General features: G+C 43.9%; 1 protein-coding gene and 1 long non-coding RNA gene across 5 annotated transcripts; one reads left to right on the top strand and one right to left on the bottom strand.

Annotated features, from left to right (window-relative positions):
* Positions 1 to 765: 765 nt before the first annotated feature.
* Positions 766 to 12,014, bottom strand: CNOT8 (CCR4-NOT transcription complex subunit 8). Of its 4 annotated transcripts, none has more exons than XM_081901129.1 (8): positions 11,829 to 12,014; positions 8,516 to 8,712; positions 7,671 to 7,853; positions 6,308 to 6,501; positions 4,299 to 4,460; positions 3,437 to 3,581; positions 2,067 to 2,177; positions 766 to 1,888 (listed from the first exon to the last, which is right to left on the bottom strand). In XM_081901129.1, exons 3-8 carry the CDS (start codon positions 7,785 to 7,787, stop codon positions 1,739 to 1,741), a joined length of 879 nt encoding a protein of 292 aa, XP_081757255.1. In that variant the 5' UTR covers positions 7,788 to 7,853; positions 8,516 to 8,712; positions 11,829 to 12,014; the 3' UTR covers positions 766 to 1,738. The 4 variants fall into 4 exon arrangements, with proteins under 4 accessions (XP_081757255.1, XP_081757256.1, XP_081757257.1 ...); XM_081901130.1 differs by lacking the exon at positions 11,829 to 12,014 and adding an exon at positions 11,605 to 11,747; XM_081901131.1 differs by lacking the exon at positions 8,516 to 8,712.
* On the top strand, positions 2,136 to 3,508 carry LOC309364247. The gene is made up of 2 exons (XR_014165778.1): positions 2,136 to 2,254; positions 2,364 to 3,508. It is a non-coding gene; the product is annotated as an uncharacterized lncRNA (long non-coding RNA).
* Positions 12,015 to 23,564: the final 11,550 nt, after the last annotated feature.

Genomic DNA, 23,564 nt, shown 5'->3' with positions numbered 1-23,564 from the left:
TTTTTCATCACTGCTTTCATAAGCAAATTTTGCAAAGATTTGAGGATGGATGCTGCCTACTGCACGAAGGGACCTGCAAGGGCACCTTTAAAAAATGCTAGTATGGATGATACAAAGCACAGTTGACCGCTCATCATTGCAACCTTGTGAAGATATCTTACACCAAAAGTAGGATGGGGAATAAAGAAAAAAAACATGCATGGATGGTGCTAATTGTAGTATGCATATCAATTAATCTTGCGTATAAGGTAAGGCAAGATATTCTTGACCTCCCCCCAGTATACCATTTTCTGTAAGTACAGTGGTACCTTGGTTCTCAAACTCAATCAGTTATGGAAGTCTCTTCGACTTCCAAAACATTCACAAACCAAGGCGCGGCTGATTGGCCCCGGAAACAATGCCGACAGCCGAAGTGGAGGTTTGGCTTCCAAAAAAATGTTTGCAAACTGGAACACTTCTGGGTTTGTGGCATTCAGGTACCACTGTACATTATATTTGCCACAAGTCTTAGGAGATCTAAGGAGACAGAAGCCACTAGCTGAGGGTGGGGTAGAAAACAGCAGCCTTTTAAGACCCCCAAAGATCCCAAAAACTTGCTTGATATCACTCATTGGCTAAAACTACTGAAAGGGAGGGGGGGTAACTTATCTCACAGAAATCAGTTAGCAGATTAAGGCATGCTGCCAGCTTTGCTTTGTAGCTTTTTATCTAGGAGACCTTTTTAAAACACAGTTTCAAAAGAAGTGTGGAAAAAGTCAAAAAGTCTCATGCCTTAAGAAAATTCTTTATTTTACAAAATTAAGAACCAATCATATATACATGAGCATTTAACTGCAACCAGTGAATACTTTTACATAATGGGGAGTTATTAAGCTTGTTAAAAATACCACACTATCAGGATTTTGTCTCTCCCTCAAACAGATTTTGGTTTTCAAGATTGTATGAAAATTGCTATTAAATGCACTTTTAGTCTGTAACCATTTAACAATTTTGGGTTGCTCTTTAAAGTACTATAAAAGGGACATCTAAAAGCTGAACTAGCCTTCATTGGTAGGTACGTGTGATTTTATCCATTTACTCAACAACTTGGTAGAAGGGTAACTTGGAATTAATTTTCGGTCCACATTGTTATTGTAGTCTCAATCATGCAGGCAGTTTTGATTCTATGGTAGTTAAGATGAAGCATACTGCTATATGACACATGGCCCGGCAATCTAAAAGGAGAAGCTAGCTATAATACAAGCCAGCACAACCCTTACGGCTGCTACTAAGATGTAAGCATCTCATGCATTATGTCTCCACCACCAGGGCTGAATGGATCACTTTCACAGAATTACTTACACAAAAGATAAAAGCTAGCAGAGGGCTTAGGAACACATCACCCTCACAGAGAGCAAAAAAAGGTTTAAAATAAGCTTTCAAAAGCCAAATCTGCAAGTGCATGAGAGAACTGCAGCACTGCTGAAAGTTCTGAAATGACCTGCGCCTTGCAAATTCAGCAAGTTTTAAAAGAAAACAGAGGTATATACACTGTAGTTTGTATCTGTTTTTACTTATGAGCATGACACTCTACCAGCCATTATGAAACTGCTGATTAGAATCAGCCAAGATTCATAGCAAAGATGCCTTTTGCCCTCTGTAAAAACGCTAGTTCTTCTGCCATGTGTTTGAGATGTAACACTTTAAAGGAGGAAATTTGCCCCCATGGACCCATGTTCTGTTGAACAGCATTCTGTTGTCACTGCTGCAAATTGTTGATAATAGCCAGAATACTCATTTTCTCTTGAGCTGCTTCTACATCTTCACTCTGTTTCTGAGCCACTCCCGTACCAAGGCCATAGAGTCTCCCACAGTACTTTGCATCATCAATTGTGTCCTCAAAGAACAACTGCAAAACAGAAAAAAATACACGTCACAAGTTGTTTCATATGACTAACCAACTGCAGAAACCATGGAAAGGGAAACTCTGTCTAGTCAAAGGAAAGCTGGAGATACCAAGGTGGTTAGAATTTGTTGGCAAGCTACTGCACACTCTCACTATTTGGTAGGAGACAAGACACACCTACCTCTTTCATTCTGAAGAATGCCATCCCAGTGAGTAGCGAGTCTGATCCAGCTTGGTGCTGCCGTCCAATCCGCTGTAAATCCAGCTGGTCAGCAACTTCCTGAAGGCCTCCCTGCAAGAGAGAAGAAATCAGACCTAATCCACCTCACTTCTTGTCTTCTCTGCCTATGACAATTATAGAATCATAGAGTTGGAAGAGACCACAAGGGCCATCGAGTCCAACCCCCTGCCAAGCAGGAAACACCATCAGAGCACTCCTGACATATGGTTGTCAAGCCTCTGCTTAAAGACCTCACAGCATTTTATAAGAATTTCAAATTGAAGGCCAAGGGTTAGACTTGTATTTATTAATAAGGTTAACCTTGGACAATAATAAATAGTTACTATACCAGCAAGCTTTAGAAACTACAATACAAACACAGAGCTATCAAACAAGTTCAATTTTGCTATCGGCATATCTTAGTACACGCCTCAGGATTAGCGTTTGGACATTTGCCTCCAAACTCAATTTGATCAGCCCATGAGTCATAAATTTAAGTGAACAGTAATAAAAGTACAGTTCACAAAATGTAAAACAAAACAAAAAAAAAATTCTAGGTTGCCAGAGACCAGTCGCAAACTTCTTTCAGAGTACCACATCAGATCACAGGAAGACACTGGTGTGAAAACAGCTTGGTGAATGAGGCATATGTGCACGATAACTCACACAGAGCAAGGATCGAGTGCACACTTCTGCCATTTGTATTGAATGACACCATGGTACAGTAGGTTGCCACTCACACAATGGTTGTTTACTGCAAGGAGCATGTGACACTGGTCATCAAATGGTAGGCCAGTAGCAGGGGACCATTTTTCTGTGGGCCATATTAACAGTGGCTGAGGCTGAGTCAGTGTCAGCTCTTTTTCTCCATCATTGTTTTCCACACCCTATACCCATCTCTAAGAAAGCATAAAGGCAGCTTGGTTTTATCTGCTTTCAGCTGTCCCCAACCCCCAGTCTCTCTTTCTGTCCCTTCTTCAGCTCTATTCAACCCTCCATTGCAGTTACCAGCCCACACTCCCTCTCAATGCAAGGAAGATTCCCACACACACCCCTCATCTTGGCAAAGCTCATCTGCTCTGCTATCAGGGAGATTTGGTAGTCTGGTTAATAGGAAGGAAGTGATGGAACACTGTGAAGATGCTGGTCATGTACCCAGCCCAGCAGTAAGAGGGAGTTGCAATTCAAACCAATCCTACTAACTATTTATTATTTTAAAAGCCATAAACCTACCAAATAACCCATATTTCAGATCACTTTGTTTACATCTGTACAAAGCAGCAACCAATGTATCTCAAATTTTGCAATTACAGTAAAATCAAGTACTGTACCTTTAGGTTTTTGCAGCTCTTCATGAGGTACTTAACATCATATATAGATGGAAAGAAAAGGTTCAAGATATGAAAGAACTCATGTTCTTCTTCTGGAAGCCTTGAATCTGTCAGAAGTTTTACCATATAACCGAAGTCATAGCCACTGAGGAAGGAATTATGCAAAGACAGATCAACCAGTGGTTTAAATGCATTATTTTCAAACCTGGCTGGTACAACTAAAATGCTGTTACTAGGAGATATCCTAGAAGCAGTTACTAGAAGGTACCTTGAAGCCAAGGTTATCATTATTATCAACATTAATTAACAGTACATGCTCAACGCTCAACTACTGCAGATTTCTGGCAGGGAAAGAACATTTCACAGATAGGGTCCTGTTTGGAATTTATAGTGAATCATGTACTTAATTCAATCAACCAGCAAGCACTTGAGTGCTGGTAGTTCTGAAAACTAAAAACAAGACAATGCTTCACAGAATTGTAGGATTGGAAGGACTCCGAGGGTCATCTCGTCAACCCCCTACAATGAAGGCATTGTTCTGCAGGGGGCCGACTAATAAGCTTATATTTATCTGCAAAGGGCACAGAACAGAGATGCAGAAGACTACACTGTGGAGTCTTACTTTAGCACAAAGAATTTCATCACCTTTCCCATCTCTCATAATTACCTCACTCAATAACCTGTTCAAGTTAAGGGACTTAAGCAGAAGAGGAGGGCGGAAAGCACTTGCTCCCAGCTTCTTTGTCAAAGGCCCGCAGCATAAGTTTTATGGGATATGCAAAACTCTACAATCAAGCATAAGTTTTTCACAACATAACGTAAAAGTGGCTAAATGTTAGAAGTGGAATGCTATTTGACAAACCTGTGAAATGAAAGCCACTTGACATTGTCACAGAGCACCACACCAGAGGTCATAAGTAGTTCAGCAAAATGCAAGGTATCAATCCCTTCCTCTTCATGCTTCTGAAACTGCAATCCAGAGCTTGCAAGAAGGTCTATTGAATCTTGAGAATACATATCTTCCCTAGTGAGAAGGGCAAATAAATGTTATATATCAGGTCTTCACTGTGCCTAAATGAATCAATGGAACTTTTATAATATTTATTTATAACCCTCCTTTTCTCCCAATGAGGCTCAAGACAGATTACAGATTAAAAACAAGAACCACTAAAAACACAGGGGAAAAACAATAATCTAAAAGCAATTAAATATTGATAGAATTAAAACTATATACATATATAAAATTAGTGTAAAACATGGAAATAATTACAACAGAAACAGCACGACAGTAGCCCTTTCATTAAAAGAAGTCAATTCCCAAAAGCGTCTTGGAGCAAGAAAGTCTTAAACCCACCCCAACCCTGCTTCAGAAGGACAGCAAGAAGGGAGCCAGTCTTGCTTCTCTAGGGAAGGTGTTCCCAAGTCTGGGAGGAGCCACCTAAGATATCAAAACCCAGGTAGGCTTGTATGAGGAACAGCTGCTATCTCTGTGCAAAGTGAGAGCACACTTCCAGACTCTCCAGCATAAACTCCTCACTGGGGAATGAGAGAGGAAAGTCCAGAAAGAAATAGGAGATTGGGAGTGTGTAAGTACAAAGGCCCCAGAACATTTGAGTAAATGCAGGGCCACTATGTCTACATTTACCATAAAAAATGCCAGCTTCTTGCCATATACTTGGGGTAAAAAAAAATGGAAGACATTTTTGTTTTGACAATATTTTCCAGCTGGATAAAAAAGTATCTCCTTTAGGTTTAAAAATAATAAACATTTGCCTTGAATGAAAATGTTTTATAAATGGTATATAACACCAGTAAAACTAGCAAAAATGTTTAAGACATGTAACAAGTGTTGGAAATGTAAAGAAAAGGAAGGAACGTTTTATCATATGTGGTGGGACTGTAAGAAAGTGAAAAGTTTCTGGGAGATGATATATAATGAGCTGAAAAGGATGTTAAAACGCACATTTGTAAAAAAAAACCAGAGGCTTTTCTTTTAGGGATCACAGGAAACGAGATAAGAAGAAAAGACTGTAAACTTTTCCAATATGCAGTTACAGCGGCAAGGATTTTACTGGCCCAGAAATGGAAACAAGAGGAAATGCCAACGATTGAAGACTGGAGACTGAAACTAACAGACTATGCAGAATTGAACAAATTAACTGGGAAAATAAGATATCTTAAGGACCAAAAATTCATGGAAGACTGGGGAAAATTTGTAGAATATCTGAAAAACACATGTGACGTTCAAACAACGCTAGTGGGATTTCAAGAAGCACTGTGAAAGCTGAAATGTATTGTTAAAAAAAAAAATAAGAGTAGTGGGAGGGAAGATCAATGACAATGCTAAGAAAGGAATGCGTAACTAAGAGGTAGAGATGGAAGATTGACAGAGAAGCTGAGGGAAGTCCAAAAAGAGAGAATTTGTTTGTCAAAGATTGGATAAAATTGAATATTTGTGTTGTAAATCAATAAAAATTATTATATAAACAAAAAACATTTGCCTTGAATTGTTTTTTTTGTGCTGCTTGTATGGCATATTTGCAAACTACCATGAGAAGCATGTAAAAGGCAATTCGTAAATTAAAAAGTTATAATGATGCTTACAAGAAATACTTTTTCCTGATTAGGGTGAAGGGCCTGCTAAAGATTTAAAGCCTGAACAATTTGGCAATAATCCTAGGTTTAAAAGTGATTTTTAATAACATTTTGACAAAAAAACCCATCATACTGTGCTGGCACATTGATTTGAAGCATAACCGCTTCATATTGAGATGGGATTTTTTCCTAGCTGGCAAGCAGCTCTTCCTCCTATGTGGGAACAACCTTTCGGAGAAAAACTGATTCACACATTCCCCAACTTTGAAGACTTACGTAAGATTGAACTTGAAGTTAAACTGCCATGTGTTGATCCCAGCAGGGTATTCGCCTTTCTCATTTGTGAAGGTCAGGCCTAGCTGGATGATTTTCAGCAGATCAACATTGCATCGGAGCAACTGATACTGATAGTCTATAGAGCTGCGAAATTCACCTATTGGTCGAACAACCACCCCAGGAAACTCTGTGTCCTAGAAAAACAAAGAGAAGTCCAACCCAAACCTTGTAAGTTCTGTTCACAGATATAACACACACCAATGCAATAAACACCACAACTATCTCCTGAATTCTGCAGTTGCCGGCATCAGCGTCACGAAAAGTTAATTAAGCATGCATAAAATAATGCCTATAGCCAACTGCAGTTTCTCTTTTTGTGGCCCTTTTCCTTCTTTGGTGAAACAACTGGGGGGCCCCCAGCCATTCTAAAATGGGAGATAAAGTGAGAGAATGCCTGCAGCACTACAACTGCATAGCCACTCCTCCCCCTGGATACAGAGGCACATGGTGATTCAGATGCCCTTGGCAGCTGTTTTTCCAGCCTGTTGCAGGCACTATCTGTGCACTATCTGCAAAGTGAATCCTTCATGTGCCATTGCCCCTGAATTCAACGGAAGGAGTAGGGATACAAGGTGACTGGGAGGGACAAGGGAATGAAGGACAACAGGAATGCAACAACAACAAAACAAAAAAAGGTTTTCTTCGCCTACAATTTAAACTGTAGTAGTCTAATTAGCTTAATAAAAGTAAAAAAGCAAACCTCAGACTGATTAGAGTCCTGCTACCCCAACTCTAAGCCATGTTCCGGAACATGTGAACTGTTCCTGACTGAAATACAATTTTTCAGTTTCACATAGGATTTGCATAAGATAAAGAGGAAGGGACATTGCTCTTTCGCACATGAACACTACATATTTTCAGATTCTGGAACAGTAGAACCTGTTATCTTAGGTTGTGGTCACTCCAGTGAACTAGAGACTATTTAATCTACATAAACTCTATAATCTTTTAATAACTAGGCTATGGTGCACGCTAAAGGCATCTTCACATACCATGTCTTTTATCAATCTGGGCTGTCATATGAGTTGGCTGGGGAGGAGCTTCTCTTAGGTTTAACCTCATTGCAAAAGGAACCTTGTACTTGCTTATAGCTTCATCCCCTACAGCCCAAACCAATGAAGCTAGGCATTTGCTCATCTGATATCTTAATCTGCATTAAGGACACTGAAAATCCTCCTAAATTTCATCAGGTGTTTTATCACATCTCCCAATTAGCTGAACACACTAATGTAAGCTATAATAACTCATTTGTCTACATATAAATCCTATATTTAGAAAGCTGAATACTGGAAGACATATTTACCATTGCGATGTAGCTGTAGCTAAGAACTATTTCCCGAATTTTTCTCATTTCTTCTTCTAGATTATTTGCCCATACTTCGCAGATCACCTGACTGTTTTCTGCAAGTGCTGCTGGCATCCTGAGGGATTTGCACCACAATCACAAGAGCAGGATGGGAGCGCCAAGATGTCAAGATAAACCACCCTAAATATGTAGGGAAAATAACAAGTGCTTATTCCAGCAAGATATTCATTTCAGAGAAAAACAGGGAGAAAAACATCAGGGACAGGGAGTCCAATCCTATACATGGTTACTTAGAAATAAGTCACAGATGGCAGAGTTCCACTCAAGACTTCCCCTTTCTCTCCCTGCATACCCTCAAAATCAGCTCTAGGGGGTCCCCCAACCCCCAGATCAGATTCTGAGGGGAAACAATAGCAAAGCTGTAGCCACTGTCTGGTGAGCAAGGTTATCAGTGGTTTATTACAGTATTTTGTATCTTCCTTAAGGGTATAAACACTAAAACTATTGCATTTTCTACATTTGTGTTTTGCTGTTTCGAAACAGGCGTTTGTGTAATTCTTATACTGACTGGAAGAAAGATCCGCTTTCTCCAGCAACACCCCAGAGACTATGCATAAGGCCTGTGCCCTGGATCCTTGTAGACTGCAGCAACTAGAGGCAGAAACAGGACATATTCCTTCAAGGCTCCATATATTGGCCACAGGATTTATTTATTTTTGAGCAGGCATTGTACACAATTCTGCCACAGCATACACATTTTCCAATGTATCTTGGATATTACAATTTAAATAGATCCATTCCACACAATGCAGGAATTGGGCCTTAAGTGTTGTGGCACTTACCCTTTAGAATTTCCTCCTCTTGAATATTAAACAAGTCTTCAGTAGTATTTTCAGTGACTACTGAAGACCTTCTTTCAACAGCCTTTTTAAGTTGAGATCTTTTCCAGTCTGATTTTGTGCATATCAGAACTGTTGTTAAGATATTTCTGAAGATATTTTTGCTGTTTTGCCTCTTGTTGTTTGCTGCCCAGGTTCCTCTGGAATGAAGGATAGGATATAAAATTAGTAAATAAATATGCATCTTGACCAGAGAATGTACAAAAAGACTGTTAAGATATGCACATTCCTAAAAGACTGGTATTTAAAAAAAAAGAAATTCAAAATGCACAAGGCATGCATTGCTGCTTCTGCCTCCTGAAAAAGTCCATTGAAAATCACTCTTATTTCTTCCCATGCAAAGGCAAAAGGCAAAGAACTTGGGAGAAGAATATTTATGCTGGGTTCACAGAACAGGGTCATTCAATGTGGCCAAGTTTGTGGGTGGCACCAATTTCTTTTACAGTAGTGAACACAAAAACAGATCACAAAGCATTTCGAAAGGATCTTTCTGAATGGAGTGAAACAACATAGGAATTGGCCTCCACAGTCACTTATGGACTCACTATTAAGACCATATTCATGGAAGACAATCTTACTCAGCTACAAGTGATCGCCAAAGAATAAGGAGGCAAATGAAGTTGTTAAGAGTAGTATGATGAACTCTGGTGCAAAAAATATCAATTTCATATATATATATACCAATGGAGGCTGAACTGGTAATAACTAACCAGGAAAAAAATATTTCCATTTAGAAAAAGAAAGATGAAACATAATACAGGTTTATAAAAACTAAACACGGTATAGAGAAATCAGAAATAAAAATACATTTTCCCTCTCTTGTAATACAGTAACAGAATGTTAAACTATGGAATTCACTACCACAAGATTGGTGACGATATTTACTTCCAGTCTCAAGGTCTAGTAGTAACTTGGCTTCCTCTCTTATGGTGCTATATTTCACACTATTTTGTCTAACCTTTTGACTATGAAAACTTTAGGCATCTCAAAATTGCTTGTTGTGAAACAAGGATTTTGTTTTAAGCCTGCTGCTCTGAGTGTCCCTAAACACAACCAAGTGAACATTCTTTTCACTATTTTATATTATTATTATTATTATTATTATTTTATTCATACCCCGCTCTCCCCAGACAAGGCCGGGCTCAGAGCGGCTTACAAACAATAATAAAAACAAGATGAATGATTACAACTTAAAAACAAAAATAAAATACAGTATTAAAATAATGGAACATTAAAATATTAAAATGTAGCCTCATCGCAGGAGGAGAAGGAAAAGAAAGGGGGGGGAAGAGAGGGAGGGGAATCAAATTGGCTCCAAGCCAAAGGCCAGGCGGAACAACTCTGTCTTACAGGCCCTGCGGAAAGAGATCAGATCCTGCAGGGCCCTGGTCTCATGAGGCAGAGCGTTCCACCAGGCCAGAGCCAGAGTTGAAAAGGCCCTGGCTCTGGTTGAAGCCAATCTAACTTCTTTAGGGCCTGGGACCACTAGGGTGTTGTTATTTATGGACCTTGAGGCTCTCCGTGGGGCATACCAGGAGAGGCGGTCCCGTAGGTACGAGGGTCCTAGGCCGTGAAGGGCTTTAAAGGTCAAAAGCAGCACCTTAAATCTGACCCTGTACTCCACCGGGAGCCAGTGCAGCTTGAAAAGCACTGGGTGAATATGCTCCCATGGCAGAGACCCCGTGAGGAGCCTTGCTGCAGCATTCTGTACCCGCTGGAGTTTCTGGGACAGCTTCAAGGGCAGCCCCGCATAGAGCGAATTACAGTAGTCAAGCCTGGAGATGACCTTCGCATGGATCTGCCAGGATCTTTTTCTAAACCCAAGTAAACTTCAGTAAAATTATCTGCCCTAAAAACCATGCCATTATTCTGAACATTCTTCTTGCATTTCCTTATTTATATTTGCTTTTCAGAGTAGCAGTAAAAGTACTAAAAATGCATAAAAATCAGCAGGATCATTTTTGCCTCACAAAAATGAGAAAAACAATCTTTGCCTTCCTACAGATGCTTCAAACTGTGCTTTTTCCAAAATATTCTCTCTATTAAACCAAGTTATATCTTAGATATTAAGAACTTTCATTATGTATAATCATTTTTAACCCAACAGTCTTTAAAGAAAACCTCATGTAACAATCTCAAAATTCTTAGTTCCAAGCATATTATTATATTTGTTAATTACTCTTCACTACAACACTCCAGAGTGTTACATCTAAAATAGGCAAGACAATACAGTACATCATTTTAATCAGACTGTTCTGCCTCATCCAAACAGCAGGAAATACTGTTTACTGATCAATCTAGGGTACTTCACATTCTGCTTTCAGTGAGTGCGACAATTCCAAAAGAGCAGGATTTCCAAATTATGCTCTGAATCATCCCTCAAACCCCTTTAACAAGGCAATCCACCCAGACATTTCTTTGCCAGAATTAGCTTCCTATACTCCACCCCAGAAGTTAAGAAATATCTGTATTTTCTTGCTGCCTTTGCTCTCCTTCTTTGGCCCTCTCCTTGCCCAGGAACCCGCCATCCATCCAAGCATCACCCGCATCCAACACCCTCCTCCATTCGTTCACCAGTACTTTTCTGCTGCTGTCTCAACTCTCCCGAACGGGAATACAGACTGGAATTTTAAAAATACCAATTTTCTGCTTAAATGCGAGGCCTCCTTCGATCTCCGTAACAGGGAAGGAGGCCGGGGTTAGAAATGTAAGGAAACACGGACGAAGAAACAAATCGGCTGAATAAAGAGCACAATATTCTTACACGCAAGAGAGTCTTTTGTCGCGACGAAATCTAGACCGACCTGGACTATGTGACTTCGCAGCAGAAGCCTCTCTCGTCCCTGATCCCTTCCAACAGAGAGGGAATATTCTCTCTCACGAAAGAAGCATTTGCAGGACAACTTGCGTGCGTGTGTGTTTCTTCGCCCGCCCCCTGCGATGCAAGAAAAACCTCTTCGCGCGGAAGTTTAGGCCCTCGCTTCTACGTGCCTTGCGCGGAAGGAGGAGGAGGAAACGACGGCGCCACAAACCTCTGAGGTGCTGGAGCCCCTGCACTGCCTTCCACACCTTGGGAGCTACGCAAGCGAGAACCGAGGGTTTAAAAAAAACACCACCCACAACCAGGAAATCCGGTCAGCAAACAAAGGAGCTTTCCCGCCCGAGACCCTCCAGAGGCTCCTCCCCCTCCCCGCCCTCTCGGCCCCCAACCTCCCCCCGCCTGGCCTAAGGCCTAAATGCGAGCCCAACGCCTCACCAGGAGCGCGGGGAAACCGAGCGCCGGGCCGTTGCTCCTTTCCGCCGCCTTGGTCTTCCTCTGGTGGGGTCCCTTCTAGGCTACCGATTTTCCATCGCTCGATGGTTTGCTGAGCTGGGCGTCTTTTTCTCTCTATCGCTCTGTTTTTCTCCCTACACGCATGCGCTCTAAGCGAGCCTTTCTGGGGCAGGAAGCATCCGGCTTTCCGTAAGAGACGCCGGAAAGAGGAAAGAGAGCGCCCTTTTGCACGTGAACACTGCCTGCAGCGGCTCCTCCTCCCCGCTGTGTTCCAACTGCGCCTGCGCCTGCGAGGAGTTGGGTAAACCCAATGAGCAACGCGTGTCCTGTCGAAAGGGATGGCTGAGTTTTTTGTTTTATGCGTTATGGAGCAGGATTCAACGGCGGCAGAGGCCGCCCAGAAAGGAGGAGAGGCAGCTATGAAAGCGATCGAGCTGTTTTGCTTTGATTCTGGCAAGCTCTGCTTCAGCAATTGAGGCAGCAATCGGAAAAGCAGCCTGGTTTGGGAATAATAATAATAAAGCTCCTTGAACCCCGTGGGATTCGTTCCCATAAGATTTATTCCCGAGTGAGAATGCATGCTAATACGCCATGACAGTAATGTTAAGCACACTTGAGACCTGGTTCTGGACTTTGAAGTAAATCCATTTCAGGTCACTGGGAGTCATTCCCAAGTAACTGCATTACAGTCTTTAACCACAAGGCATTTTGAAACCATAAGGACTTTGCTTCCAAGTGTTGTGTAGCAGGAACCCCCCACCCCACCCCCACCCCAATCATTCTGTTTGTACAAACTTCACACACACTCACACACTACATACGCCACACTTTTGTTATAAATTCATAGAAAAATCAGCCATACATCGGATTTGCACTGCTCCATTTTTATTTTACTCCATATGACAAGGACTATCAAAGGGGGATGGCTTGGTTCTGATCAGCCATAATCCCTTCACCATCCCAGCACATCCACAGGAGCCCTGCCCAGTTGCTATGCCAACCCTGATGATCCCAGACAGAAGACAATCAAGATCACAAAGAACTTGCATATGGGAGTGGATTCAGCATGGACTGAAACAAAGGACAATGATCAGATCTTCCCTCTGGGGGCAGGAAACTGCCAACTCCCCTTTGTCTCCTGGAAGTGACTCATGGGGAGGGGGAGAGAAGGGAACCAGCCAGGTGAGTGACAGGACACTCAGGTTACCACCACCACCCCTCCCTCAACCCCTCCTTTCTGTAATGTATGCATGATGTTTCTGGGGGTGGACTTGACTTACAGGATGGGAATTCCAAAAGTTTTTATAAGACCTTGCACACCATTTTTCTGGGTCTTTCCTCTCTCTTGCAAGTGAGGGGAAAACCCTGTTGCAACAGTTCAATAAAGGCCAAGCCGACAGGCTGCTGTTTTGCTCCAAGTTATCCTGGTTGGAAGGGACACAGGTGGCGCTGTGGGTTAAAGCCTCAGCGCCTAGGACTTGCTGATCGAAAGGTCGGCGGTTCGAATCCCTGCTGCGGGGTGCGCTCCTGCTGCTCGGTCCCAGCGCCTGCCAACCTAGCAGTTCGAAAGCACCTCCGGGTGCAAGTAGATAAATAGGGACCGCTTACTAGCGGGAAGGTAAACGGCGTTTCCGTGTGCAGCTCTGGCTCGCCAGAGCAGCGATGTCACACTGGCCATGTGACCCGGAAGTGTCTCCGGACAGCGCTGGCCCCTGGCCTCTTAAGTGAGATGGGCGCACAACCCCAGAGTCTGTCAAGACTGGCCCGTACGGGCAGGGGTACCTTTACCTTTACCTTATCCTGGTTGGTGTCTTTGTTTTGTCCAAGGGAGCCCTCGGATTTTTCCGGTAACAGTTGTAAATAAAAATATGCCCTTTTCCCTTATGGGGTATCCAAGAGCCCATATAGAGTCCTTACATTGGTTCCCTATTGGTAGGAGAAAATAACAGAGGCCAACCAGAGAATATTGAGAAGCAAAGCAGCTAGTAAGCTTGATCTTTATTGATCTGTTGCAACAGGGTGCTCCCCTCACTCGCAGGAAAGGAGGAGGACCCACAAAAATGCTGTGCAATGGCTTATAAAGACTTTTGAAATTCCCATCCTGTAGACCAAGACCACCCCCAGAAACATGATACATACATCACAGAAGGGGTGTAACCTAAGACCACCCCTCAGATACATCACAGAAAAGGTGGTCTTAAAACAGAAATTTCATGGTTGAAGGACTGGCTACTTCTTGAGAATACAGACATTTTGGATTTGGAAGGATTTGATAATAGATTCGGTTGGCATGCATATATTTGGTATGACAAGGTAAAAATCCATAAAGGATTTAAAAACCATATTGTTAGGAAAGCATTGTACAATGTCTGGATTCGATATAAGGATCTGTTGGAAAATAAAACTCCTAGGTGGTTGTCACCAATGGAAGCTAAGGAAGTGAAAAGACCTAATATGGAATCCAAATGGCCAAAATATTGTGAAATTTTAGAGCAAGAGAGTGGAAAATTTAAATTACAGAGTTTCGAGAAAGTAAAGTCAAAAGTAGGAGGTTGGCTTCATTATCACAAATAATGGAGGTGTTTAAACAAGACAGGAAAATTGGCTTCCAGTTGGAGAGATCCAAATTAGAAACAGAGCTGTTAGAACCCAATACTAAGAACTTATCAAGAATGTACGACTTGCTGTTGAAATGGAATACATTGGATGAGACAGTTAAATCAGTTATGATTAAATGGGCACAAGACTTTGGTCATGACATTATGTTTGCGGATTGGGAACAGTTATGGACCACCGGTATAAAATTTACGGCATGTAATGCCTTAAGAGAAAATATTATGAAAAAGATTTACAGGTGGTACATGACCCCAACCAAGCTCGAAAAAATTTATCATCTGCCCAATAACAAATGCTGGAAATGTAATGAAACGGAAGGAACCTTTTATCACCTTTGGTGGACCTGCCCGAAGATTAAAGCCTTTTGGGAAATGATTTATAATGAAATTAAGAAGGTACTTAAATGTACTTTTCATAAGAAACCAGAGGCATTTCTCTTGGGCATAGTCGGCCAATTGGTGTTAAAGAAGGATAGGACATTTTTTATGTATGCTACCACAGCGGCAAGGATCCTTTTAGCAAAGTATTGGAAGACACAAGAACTACCCACACTGGAAGAATGGCAGACAAAGGTGATTGACTATATGGGACTAGCGGAGATGACCGGCAGAATCCGTGACCAAGAAAAAGAGCCGGTGGAAGAAGATTGGATCAAATTTAAAGTATATCTGAAAAACTGCTGTAAAATTGATGAATGCTAAAGTGTCAAGGGAAAGGAAAATATAGAATTACAGCTCTAATCGATTAAGGGTTAGAAGAAACTTAAAGAGAAAATAAGTAATTAATTAATTGGTGTGTAGAGTTGCTGAAAAATTTTTAAAACAGAGATGCAGAAAAGGGGAGGTAAGGGGAAGTCCGAGAAGTAAGGTTATGAAAATAAGTTTTTTGAAATTATACATGTTTCTTTGTTTTGGGTTTGTTTTTGTGTGTGTATTGTTTTGTCTTTTATTTGTGTTGGAAAAACTAATAAAAAATTATATATATATAAAAAAAACAGAAATTTCAATATTGTTTTTCTCTTATCCTTGTTTGTTTTCCTGTCTGGCAGGTTACTTGATTGGATTGCCTGAGGAGCCTGGCCATTCTTTTGTAGTGATAAATAGTGATAAATACTTAGTTTCTGGGCCATGTCACAGGCTCACACCCTATTCAAACACATCAACATACCCCTAAGACAGGATTTGTGAAGGAAAAGACAATGGGGAGGTTTTTCCACTTTGACCATGCAGAGAAACATTTGCTCACTTTAGGAATCAAAAATGGCTTCAGGTCAGTCTTCCTGTGCTTGATCTATGTACGTGCAGTTATGAACATTACCATATATCTAGACCTCAATATTCCTATCACACAAGGTAAAGTGGGATCATTCTTCGAAATAGAGCCTGCAAGTTGAAAGTTTCCCTCACTACGATTTGTTGTTGTGACCCCATGGACCAGACCACGCCAGGTTTTCTGCTGTAGATCGCCTCTTCTATGATATATATATGATATATTGGGGGGTGGTCTTGAGCTACAGGGTGGGCAATTTCAAAAGTCTATATAATGGCTTGCACACCATTGTTCTGGGTTCCTCCTCCCTCCTGCATGGGGGGGTGAGCACCCTGTTGCAACAGTTTATTAAAGATCATGCTTTGCTGCTTTTGTGATAGGAATTTTATGGTTTTAGATATATGGCAACGTTCATAACCACATGTACATAGATCAGCACAGGAAAGCCAACCTGGAACCATTTTGATTCCTAAACTGAGCAAATGTTTCTCTGCATGGTCAAAATGGAAAAGTCTCCCCATTGTCTCTTTTCCTCACAAATCCTGTCTTAAGGACACATTTAAGATACAAGGTGTGAGCCTGTGACCTGGCCCAGGAAATAAGTATTTTACCACTACAAAAGAATGGCCAGGTTCGCCAGGAAATCCAATCAAGTAACCTGCCAGACAGGAGATAAACAAGGACAAGAGAAAAACAACATTTAAATTTCTGTGATGTAGGTGGGATGTATCTGAGGGGTGGTCTTAGGTTACACCCCTTCTGTGATGTATGCATAATGTTTCTGGGGGTGGTCTTGATCTACAGGGTGGCAATTTCAATAGTCTTTATAAGGCCTTGCAGGCCATTGTTCTGGGTCCTCTTCCTCTCCTGCGTGTGAGGGGAGCACCCTGTTGCAACAGATCAATAAAGATCAAGCTTACTAGCTGCTTTGCTTCTCAATATTCTCTGGTTGGCCTCTGTTATTTTCTCCTACCAATAGGGAACCTATGTAAGGACTCTATATGGGCTCTTGGATACCCCATAAGGGAAAAGGGCATATTTTTATTTACAACACTTTACTTCTCAATATTCTCTGGTTGGCCTCTGTTATTTTATCCTACCTATAGAGAACCTACATAAGGGCTCTGTATGGGCTCTTGGGTACCCCATAACGAAAAAGGAGCAGCTTTTTCTTAGAATCTGTTTATTTAGTGCTCTACGTGGGGCTACCTTTGAAGGTGACTCGGAAACTACAACTAATCCAGAACGCGGCAGCTAGACTGGGTGACTGGGAGCGGCCGCCAAGACCATGTAACACCGGTCTTAAAAGACCTACATTGGCTCCCAGTACGTTTCCGAGCACAATTCAACGTATTGGTGCTGACCTTTAAAGCGCTAAACGGCCTCGGCCCAGTATACCTGAAGGAGCGTCTCCACCCCCATCGTTCTGCCCGTACACTGAGGTCCAGCGCTGAGGGCCTTCTGGCGGTTCCCTCATTGCAAGAAGCAAAGCTACAGGGAACCAAGCAGAGGGCCTTCTCGGTAGTGGCGCCCACTCTTTGGAACGCCCTCCCATCAGATGTCAAAGCAATCAACAATTACCCGACATTCAGAAGACATCTTAAGGCAGCCCTGTTCAGGGAAGTTTTTAATGTGTGATTTTAGTGTATTTTTGGTTTCTGTGGAGGCAAACCCAGCCAGATGGGCGGGGTACAAATAATAAATTATTATTATTGTTATTGTTATTAGTTTGATCAACTATCTAGTTTGATCAACATGGCCCTGTCTGTGTCCATTCTAGGCAAACAAGGAATGTTGTATTTGACTGCTCCAATGGATTACATCCCACACCTTTGATACTGCCTTGAGCACTTACTTGATCTGATCTCCTCTCTCCTCCTCTGGTATGGAATTTCTCTGTGTGGTCATTACCTCCTCTTCAACAATGCTCATTTGCCTACCCTTCCCACATTTGGCCTCTTGCTCCTGTTACCTCAGTCCATTGACCCAGGAGCTTTCTCTGAAGCACCATCCTCTCCCTTCTTGCCTGTAGTTTATGACCCATTATTCCCAGTTTTCCTTCACCCTTTGTCTCCAAGAAATGGAGTATTTTGCTTACTCCAGTTTTCTGGAGTTTTTCTTCTCCAACTAACTTCTGCCCTCAGCATTCTATTCCAAAACCAAAATAATTGATAATTTCCTTGTTCTGTAGGTGAGGCTTTCAGTGCCACCTTTATGCTGATACCTCACTTCACTCCTTTCTTCCTTTATCTGTTCTCAAATCTCTAAATGCCCCTCTCATGTAAGTATTTTTCTAAATGATGTTTCATTGCTCCCTTGTGCTCAAAGAAAAAGGTCTTAACCATTCTTTCCACTCAATTTACTATAGCCACACACAGATAGATGACACTGGTGTATGTTTCAATGGAATTAAACTGGCTTAAATCCAAGGATTATTGACCTATGTACCAGATGAGGGTGTAGATTATCATTTCATATCAAGAAACACACACACACTGACATCCACTCCTTCAGCAAAATTTCAATGCCTTCTTTACATAGAATAGGAGATAGTTGTTCATGTGCTATTCTCGGTCAGTGAAAGAGTGAAGCATATGGGAAAGTGTCCATGATCTTAGATCTAGTGACACCCATATCACGTCATCTAATCACTGCAGATAAACTTATTGTTAGTTAAGTCAAAGTCTTAGCAAGAGATCAGCAAGTTAGACTTAGCATGAGGTGTCCCCCGCCCTTGAGAGCGATCAAAACAGAACATTTTCTGCTGGGTGTGCCTCTGCCCTGAATGGCATCTGCACTATGATCTGCAATAATTGCAGCATACCTCCACTTACAACAAAGGGACACGGGTGGCGCTGTAGTCTAAACCACTGAGCCTCTTGGGCTTGCTGATCAGAAGGTTGGCAGTTCGAATCCATGCAACAAGCTGAGCTCCCATTGCTCTGTCCCACCTTCTGCCAACCTAGCAGTTCAAAAGCATGCCAGTACAAGTAGATAAATAGGTAGTGCTGTGGCGGGAAGATAAACGGCATTTCCTGAGCCTGAGAGAACTCCACACCATAATGGTGAGTGTTGGACATCATCTGGAGGGGCTATTCCATAGAGTTCAAGAGCACCCCGAGGGACAAATGGTGGGCTGCTCTGCCATCATGGAACCCATAAAAGCTCCAGAGAACCTGAAAGCTAATTTACACCTCCTTGAGAGAGGCACCATAGAACCAGTTCCACAGCATCAGTGTTCCTCCAGAGTCTTCTAATGGTTCTCAAGAAAAATTATGATTTCTGCACCATTCTGATCTGCTTTCGTGAACTGTTCCATATAGGTCTGATCCATTTCAGAGGCTCTTCAGCATGGAGATTACCTCGTCTTAATAGGCTTCATGGAAGTATACCGCCATATGCCCATTTTACAACAGCCTAATCACTTCCTGCACTCTGCCCATGGCCAGGAGAAACTCTCCCATTTGACCTCTCCGCAGTACCCCAGGTTTTCACCAAATTCATGATAGCCCACCTATGCACCTGGTTGCCCACCAATGCACCTGATATGTTCACATCTGGACAACCTTATGGTTACCAAACCTTCTCAGTCATGGGAGCACAGAAGGATTGGGGAACAACCATCCACTGCCTAAAGGAACATGGCTCCATCATCAACAGAGGCAAGACCCTACTGATCCCCAACCAATGTCTCCAACATATAGGAGTGGTGATAGACATTCCAGGATGAGACCACTCTATTCAAATGTGCTGAGTGACATTTGACATCCATCTCAGCCATTCATGCGAAGAAGGGGATACTCAGCAACAAGGCCAACTGGCTGAGCCTCCAGCAGATTTAGCAGGATAAGTGGACTCTGCACAGGGAGGAGTCCCTCCAGATCTCCCAGAAGTGGGGCCTCCTGTGCATAGCCCTGTTCATTTCAACAACAAATATGCAAGTGAACAGGTACGTATTCCAAGTCCATTATCAGAGGGCAGAGGACATGGATGCCTTCACTGCCCTAATGGCCACAGGGGTTGTTGTGACCCCTCCACTTCTGCCCAGGTTTCTAAGCAGAGTCCAGGTTCTTCACACACAAGTGGTTCCAAGTTTCTTGGACTTGGGATGGACCTCAGCTCCATCCTACCCTGGTATCTCCCTTTGAGGTTACATCTCCTCTCTCAGAGGTCCATTCTTCATCTGGATCTGGAGTGTCCACAGCTTCATGCATGGAAACTAAACACCAGAGCCTGAAAGAGGGACTGTCTGACAGAGTCATCACCACTATCCTTGCCTCCGTCTGGGACTCCACCTAGTAGATCTATGAGGCTGTATGCCTCCTCTGCTTTTCCACTAATGCTTTCTAGAGAGTTGATGTCCTGTATTCTTATCTCTTTCCTCATTCCATCTCCTTTCACCCAGTGTCCTAGATTAGCACAGTGAATCTGAACATATTGTTTGTCAAGCCCTCTGTAAGATAACAACCCAAAGCCAATAGTGAAACCCACAATGAAAGTTCTACCTCACCAGCCCCAAAGAGCAGTGCCCTTCCCGAACAATGCCTTGATGATATGATGAATAATACAAAACAGCACCCACATAGAAACACCACCCCATTTCATTTTACCACACCCACATTCAGCTGCATCAAGCTTCAGAAGGAGGAATTGTATTTGAATATAGAAGCTTTTCAAGCTACGTCCCACATACTTTCCAGAATGTCAGGAAGCCACGCCAACAACACAGAAACCAATAAATTGCACTGCAAAATTCTAACAATCACTGCATTGTTACTATCATCAATATAATTATTTTTATTTCATTTATGTGGTACTCTTCATTTACAACATCACAAAGTAGTAAACAAAATAAAACCATAAAATGATGTATAAACAGGCACATAGACATCCAAATAAATCAACCCATAATCGCAAACAGCAAGTAAAATACATACTAGACTTCTTTGGTGATCACTCGTAGCCGAGTAAGAATGTCTTCCATAAACACAGTTTTAACAATGAGTCTGTAAGTGACCGTGGAGGCCAGTTCTGGATCCACACGTCCTTCCACAGTGGGGAAATTGGTTTCTATTAAGTTGTGGGTTGACATAGCAGCCGGCACAGCGATTTCTTCAAGTAGCTCTTTATTTTGTAAGCTGGAATAGAACTGACTGCAAACAGCTCAGCCGGCCTGCTTTTATAGGCAGCCGGCTGTCAACATTGTAACAACCACAGCCCAGAGTTCCCGCCTAAAATAACTGCTGCGGACCTGAGTGAAAACTATCTACAGACCTGAGTGAAAACTATATACAGTATCCCCCTGTTGGCCCAGGGTGAAACTACACTACATAACACCCCTCCCCACCGAGATAAGGTGTTAGTTACAATCGTAATGGTTTCCTTATATACAGCACTACGTGTAATGGTTCAATTAGGCACAAAAGCATATCGGTTACATTTCCCATACTTAGACCAACAGTGATACATGTCCAACAACATAGTCCTTTAAATAAGTTGGGCGCTTGGAAACTCTGCCAGACCGCCGGGGACTGGTAGCCAAGTCCGGAGGGCCACACAGTTCTTGCTGAGGCTGTGGTGCGACCCTAGGTGGCGTTGGAACCAACTCCCCTGGATCCGCTGCTGTGGGTGGAGCCTCCGCAAGTGGAGTGGTCTGAGTCTGTTCTGAAGCGGCTTGGTTCGGCTCCACGCTGGCAGTTTGCAAGGGAGGTGTAGGTGGGGCCTCGCCATCTGTACGTGTCTCTTCTGGAGCTGCAAGCGCAGTTGGGGGCACCTCGGTAGTGTCCAAGTTCCCAACCCTGCGCCTAAGCTGGTCTATGTGCCGTCGCCACAAGCGTCCATCTTCGAGTGCCACCTGGTACGAGCGAGGTCCAGTGACTCCCACTACTGTGGCTGGCACCCAAGGAATGTCCCCCACATAGTTCCGGGCAAAGACCTGGTTTCCTGGGACAAATGACCGTGGCGCGTTGGCACAGCCTGGGGGTTCAGCCACGGCAAAGTCCGGGTGTAGCCGGTCGAGCGGTGACCTGAGGCGGCGGCCCATAAGCAGTTCAGCAGGACTCCTCCCTGTGGCCGCATGAGGGGTGATGTGTTGCACGAACAAGTATTCGGCGACCCGCTCATGCCAGTCTCCCCGGTCCAGGCGCGCCAGTGCCTCTTTTGCCGAGCGCACCATTCTTTCCGCTTGCCCGTTGCTAGATGGATGAAAGGGTGCCGTTAGGGCAGGGCGGATGCCCAGTCCCAAAAGATACCGCTCAAAGGTGCCTGATGTGAACTGCGGTCCGTTGTCAGAGACAAGGACATCAGGACACCCATGCGTTGCAAACAGGCCTTGCAGCACCCGGATGACAGCTTCGGTAGTGGTGGAGGGCATCAGGGCGACCTCCAGCCATTTGGAATAGGCGTCCACCACTACCATAAAGGTCCGGCCGTGAAAGGGGCCAGCCAGATCGATGTGCACCCTCGACCAGGGTGTCTTTGGCGTCTCCCAGGTGTGTCCCTTAGCTGCCGGTGGTGCAGGCCTCGACTCTTGGCATGCTTGACAGGCGGACACCCAGGCAGTGATGGCATCGTCCATATTAGGCCACCAGACGTAACACCGAGCCAATGCCTTCATTTTGACAATTCCCGGGTGGCCAACGTGCAGAGCCTCCAGGACGCGCTGACGGAGTCCCTGGGGAATCACGACGCGGTCTCCCCACAGCAGACAGCCGCGATGAGCTGAGAGTTCATGTTGTCTGGTTGCGAAGGGCTGGAACTCCGATGCAAAAGGCCCTTGTGGCCACCCCCTCCACACCCAGTTGAGCACCCGGCTGATGGTGCGATCCTGGGCAGACGCGGAGGCCACAGTGGCAGCTGATACAGGCGCTGCCGGAAGATCCTCAATCAGAAGGAGCGATGAAGCTGGAGCCGGGTCTTCCACAAATGCTGGAAGAGGGCAACGGCTGAGGGCGTCAGCATGGCCCATCGATTTCCCCGGGCGATGGATGAGCCGGTAGTGGTAGGCAGCCAGGAAAACAGTCCATCGCAGCATGCGTGGCGAGAGGACCGGTGGAGTTGGACAATCACCGGCGAGGAGGCCCAGGAGTGGCTTGTGGTCAGTGATGAGGTCAAAAGTCCTGCCATAGAGGTATTCATGGAACCTCTTCACTCCAGCCACAAGTGCCAATGCCTCCTTGTCGAGCTGGCTGTAATTCCGTTCCGTCGGAGATAGTGTCCTGGAAAAGTAGGCGAGCGGTGCTTCTCTTCCATCTGGAAAACGGTGACTAAGGACAGCACCGATGCCAAAAGGTGAGGCGTCGCAGGCAAGGACCAGCGGCCTGGATTCACTGTACTGTACCAGCACACTGTCTGAAGAAAGGAGAGCCTTGACCGCGTTGAAGGCCGCCGTCTCCCGATGACCCCAGGCCCAAGGCGTCTTAGTGCTAAGGAGTCGGTGAAGAGGCTCAGCCACTGTGGCTTTGTGGGGCAGGAACATGTTATAAAAGTTCAGCAGCCCCAGGAATGCCTGCAACTCCGTTTTGTTCTTTGGGGTGGGGGCCTGCTGGATAGCGCGGATCTTGGATGTGGTTGGGTGAAGGCCGGAGGCATCGATAAGATAACCCAGGAACTCTACCTGTGGAACGGCGATCTGGCACTTCTCCCTCTTTACCTTGAGCCCGGCCTCTTGGAACCTGGTCAGCACGGCACGGAGGCGCTCGAACAGCTGCTGGTGTGAGTCTGCAGACACCAAGACGTCATCAAAATATGGTACCACGCCCGGAAGCCCTTGCAGGAGACGCTCCATAAGGCTTTGGAAGATTCCAGGAGCCACACTCACCCCGAACTGCAACC

Source organism: Podarcis melisellensis, assembly GCF_964234715.1.
Source record: "Podarcis melisellensis genome assembly, chromosome: 2".
Lineage (NCBI taxonomy): Eukaryota > Metazoa > Chordata > Lepidosauria > Squamata > Lacertidae > Podarcis > Podarcis melisellensis.
Note: the sequence above shows the minus strand (reverse complement) of the source record. Positions and strands in the feature narration are given on the sequence as shown.

Excerpts from the sequence above, each read along its gene's own strand:
- CNOT8 (XM_081901129.1), bottom strand. The coding sequence starts at position 7,787 with ATGCCAGCAGCACTTGCAGAAAACAGTCAGGTGATCTGCGAAGTATGG. Across the intron at positions 2,178-3,436 it reads AGAGCTGCAAAAACCTAAAG|GGAGGCCTTCAGGAAGTTGC; the intron begins GTACAGTACTTG and ends TCTCTCTTGCAG. Across the intron at positions 1,889-2,066 it reads CATTCTTCAGAATGAAAGAG|TTGTTCTTTGAGGACACAAT; the intron begins GTAGGTGTGTCT and ends TCTGTTTTGCAG.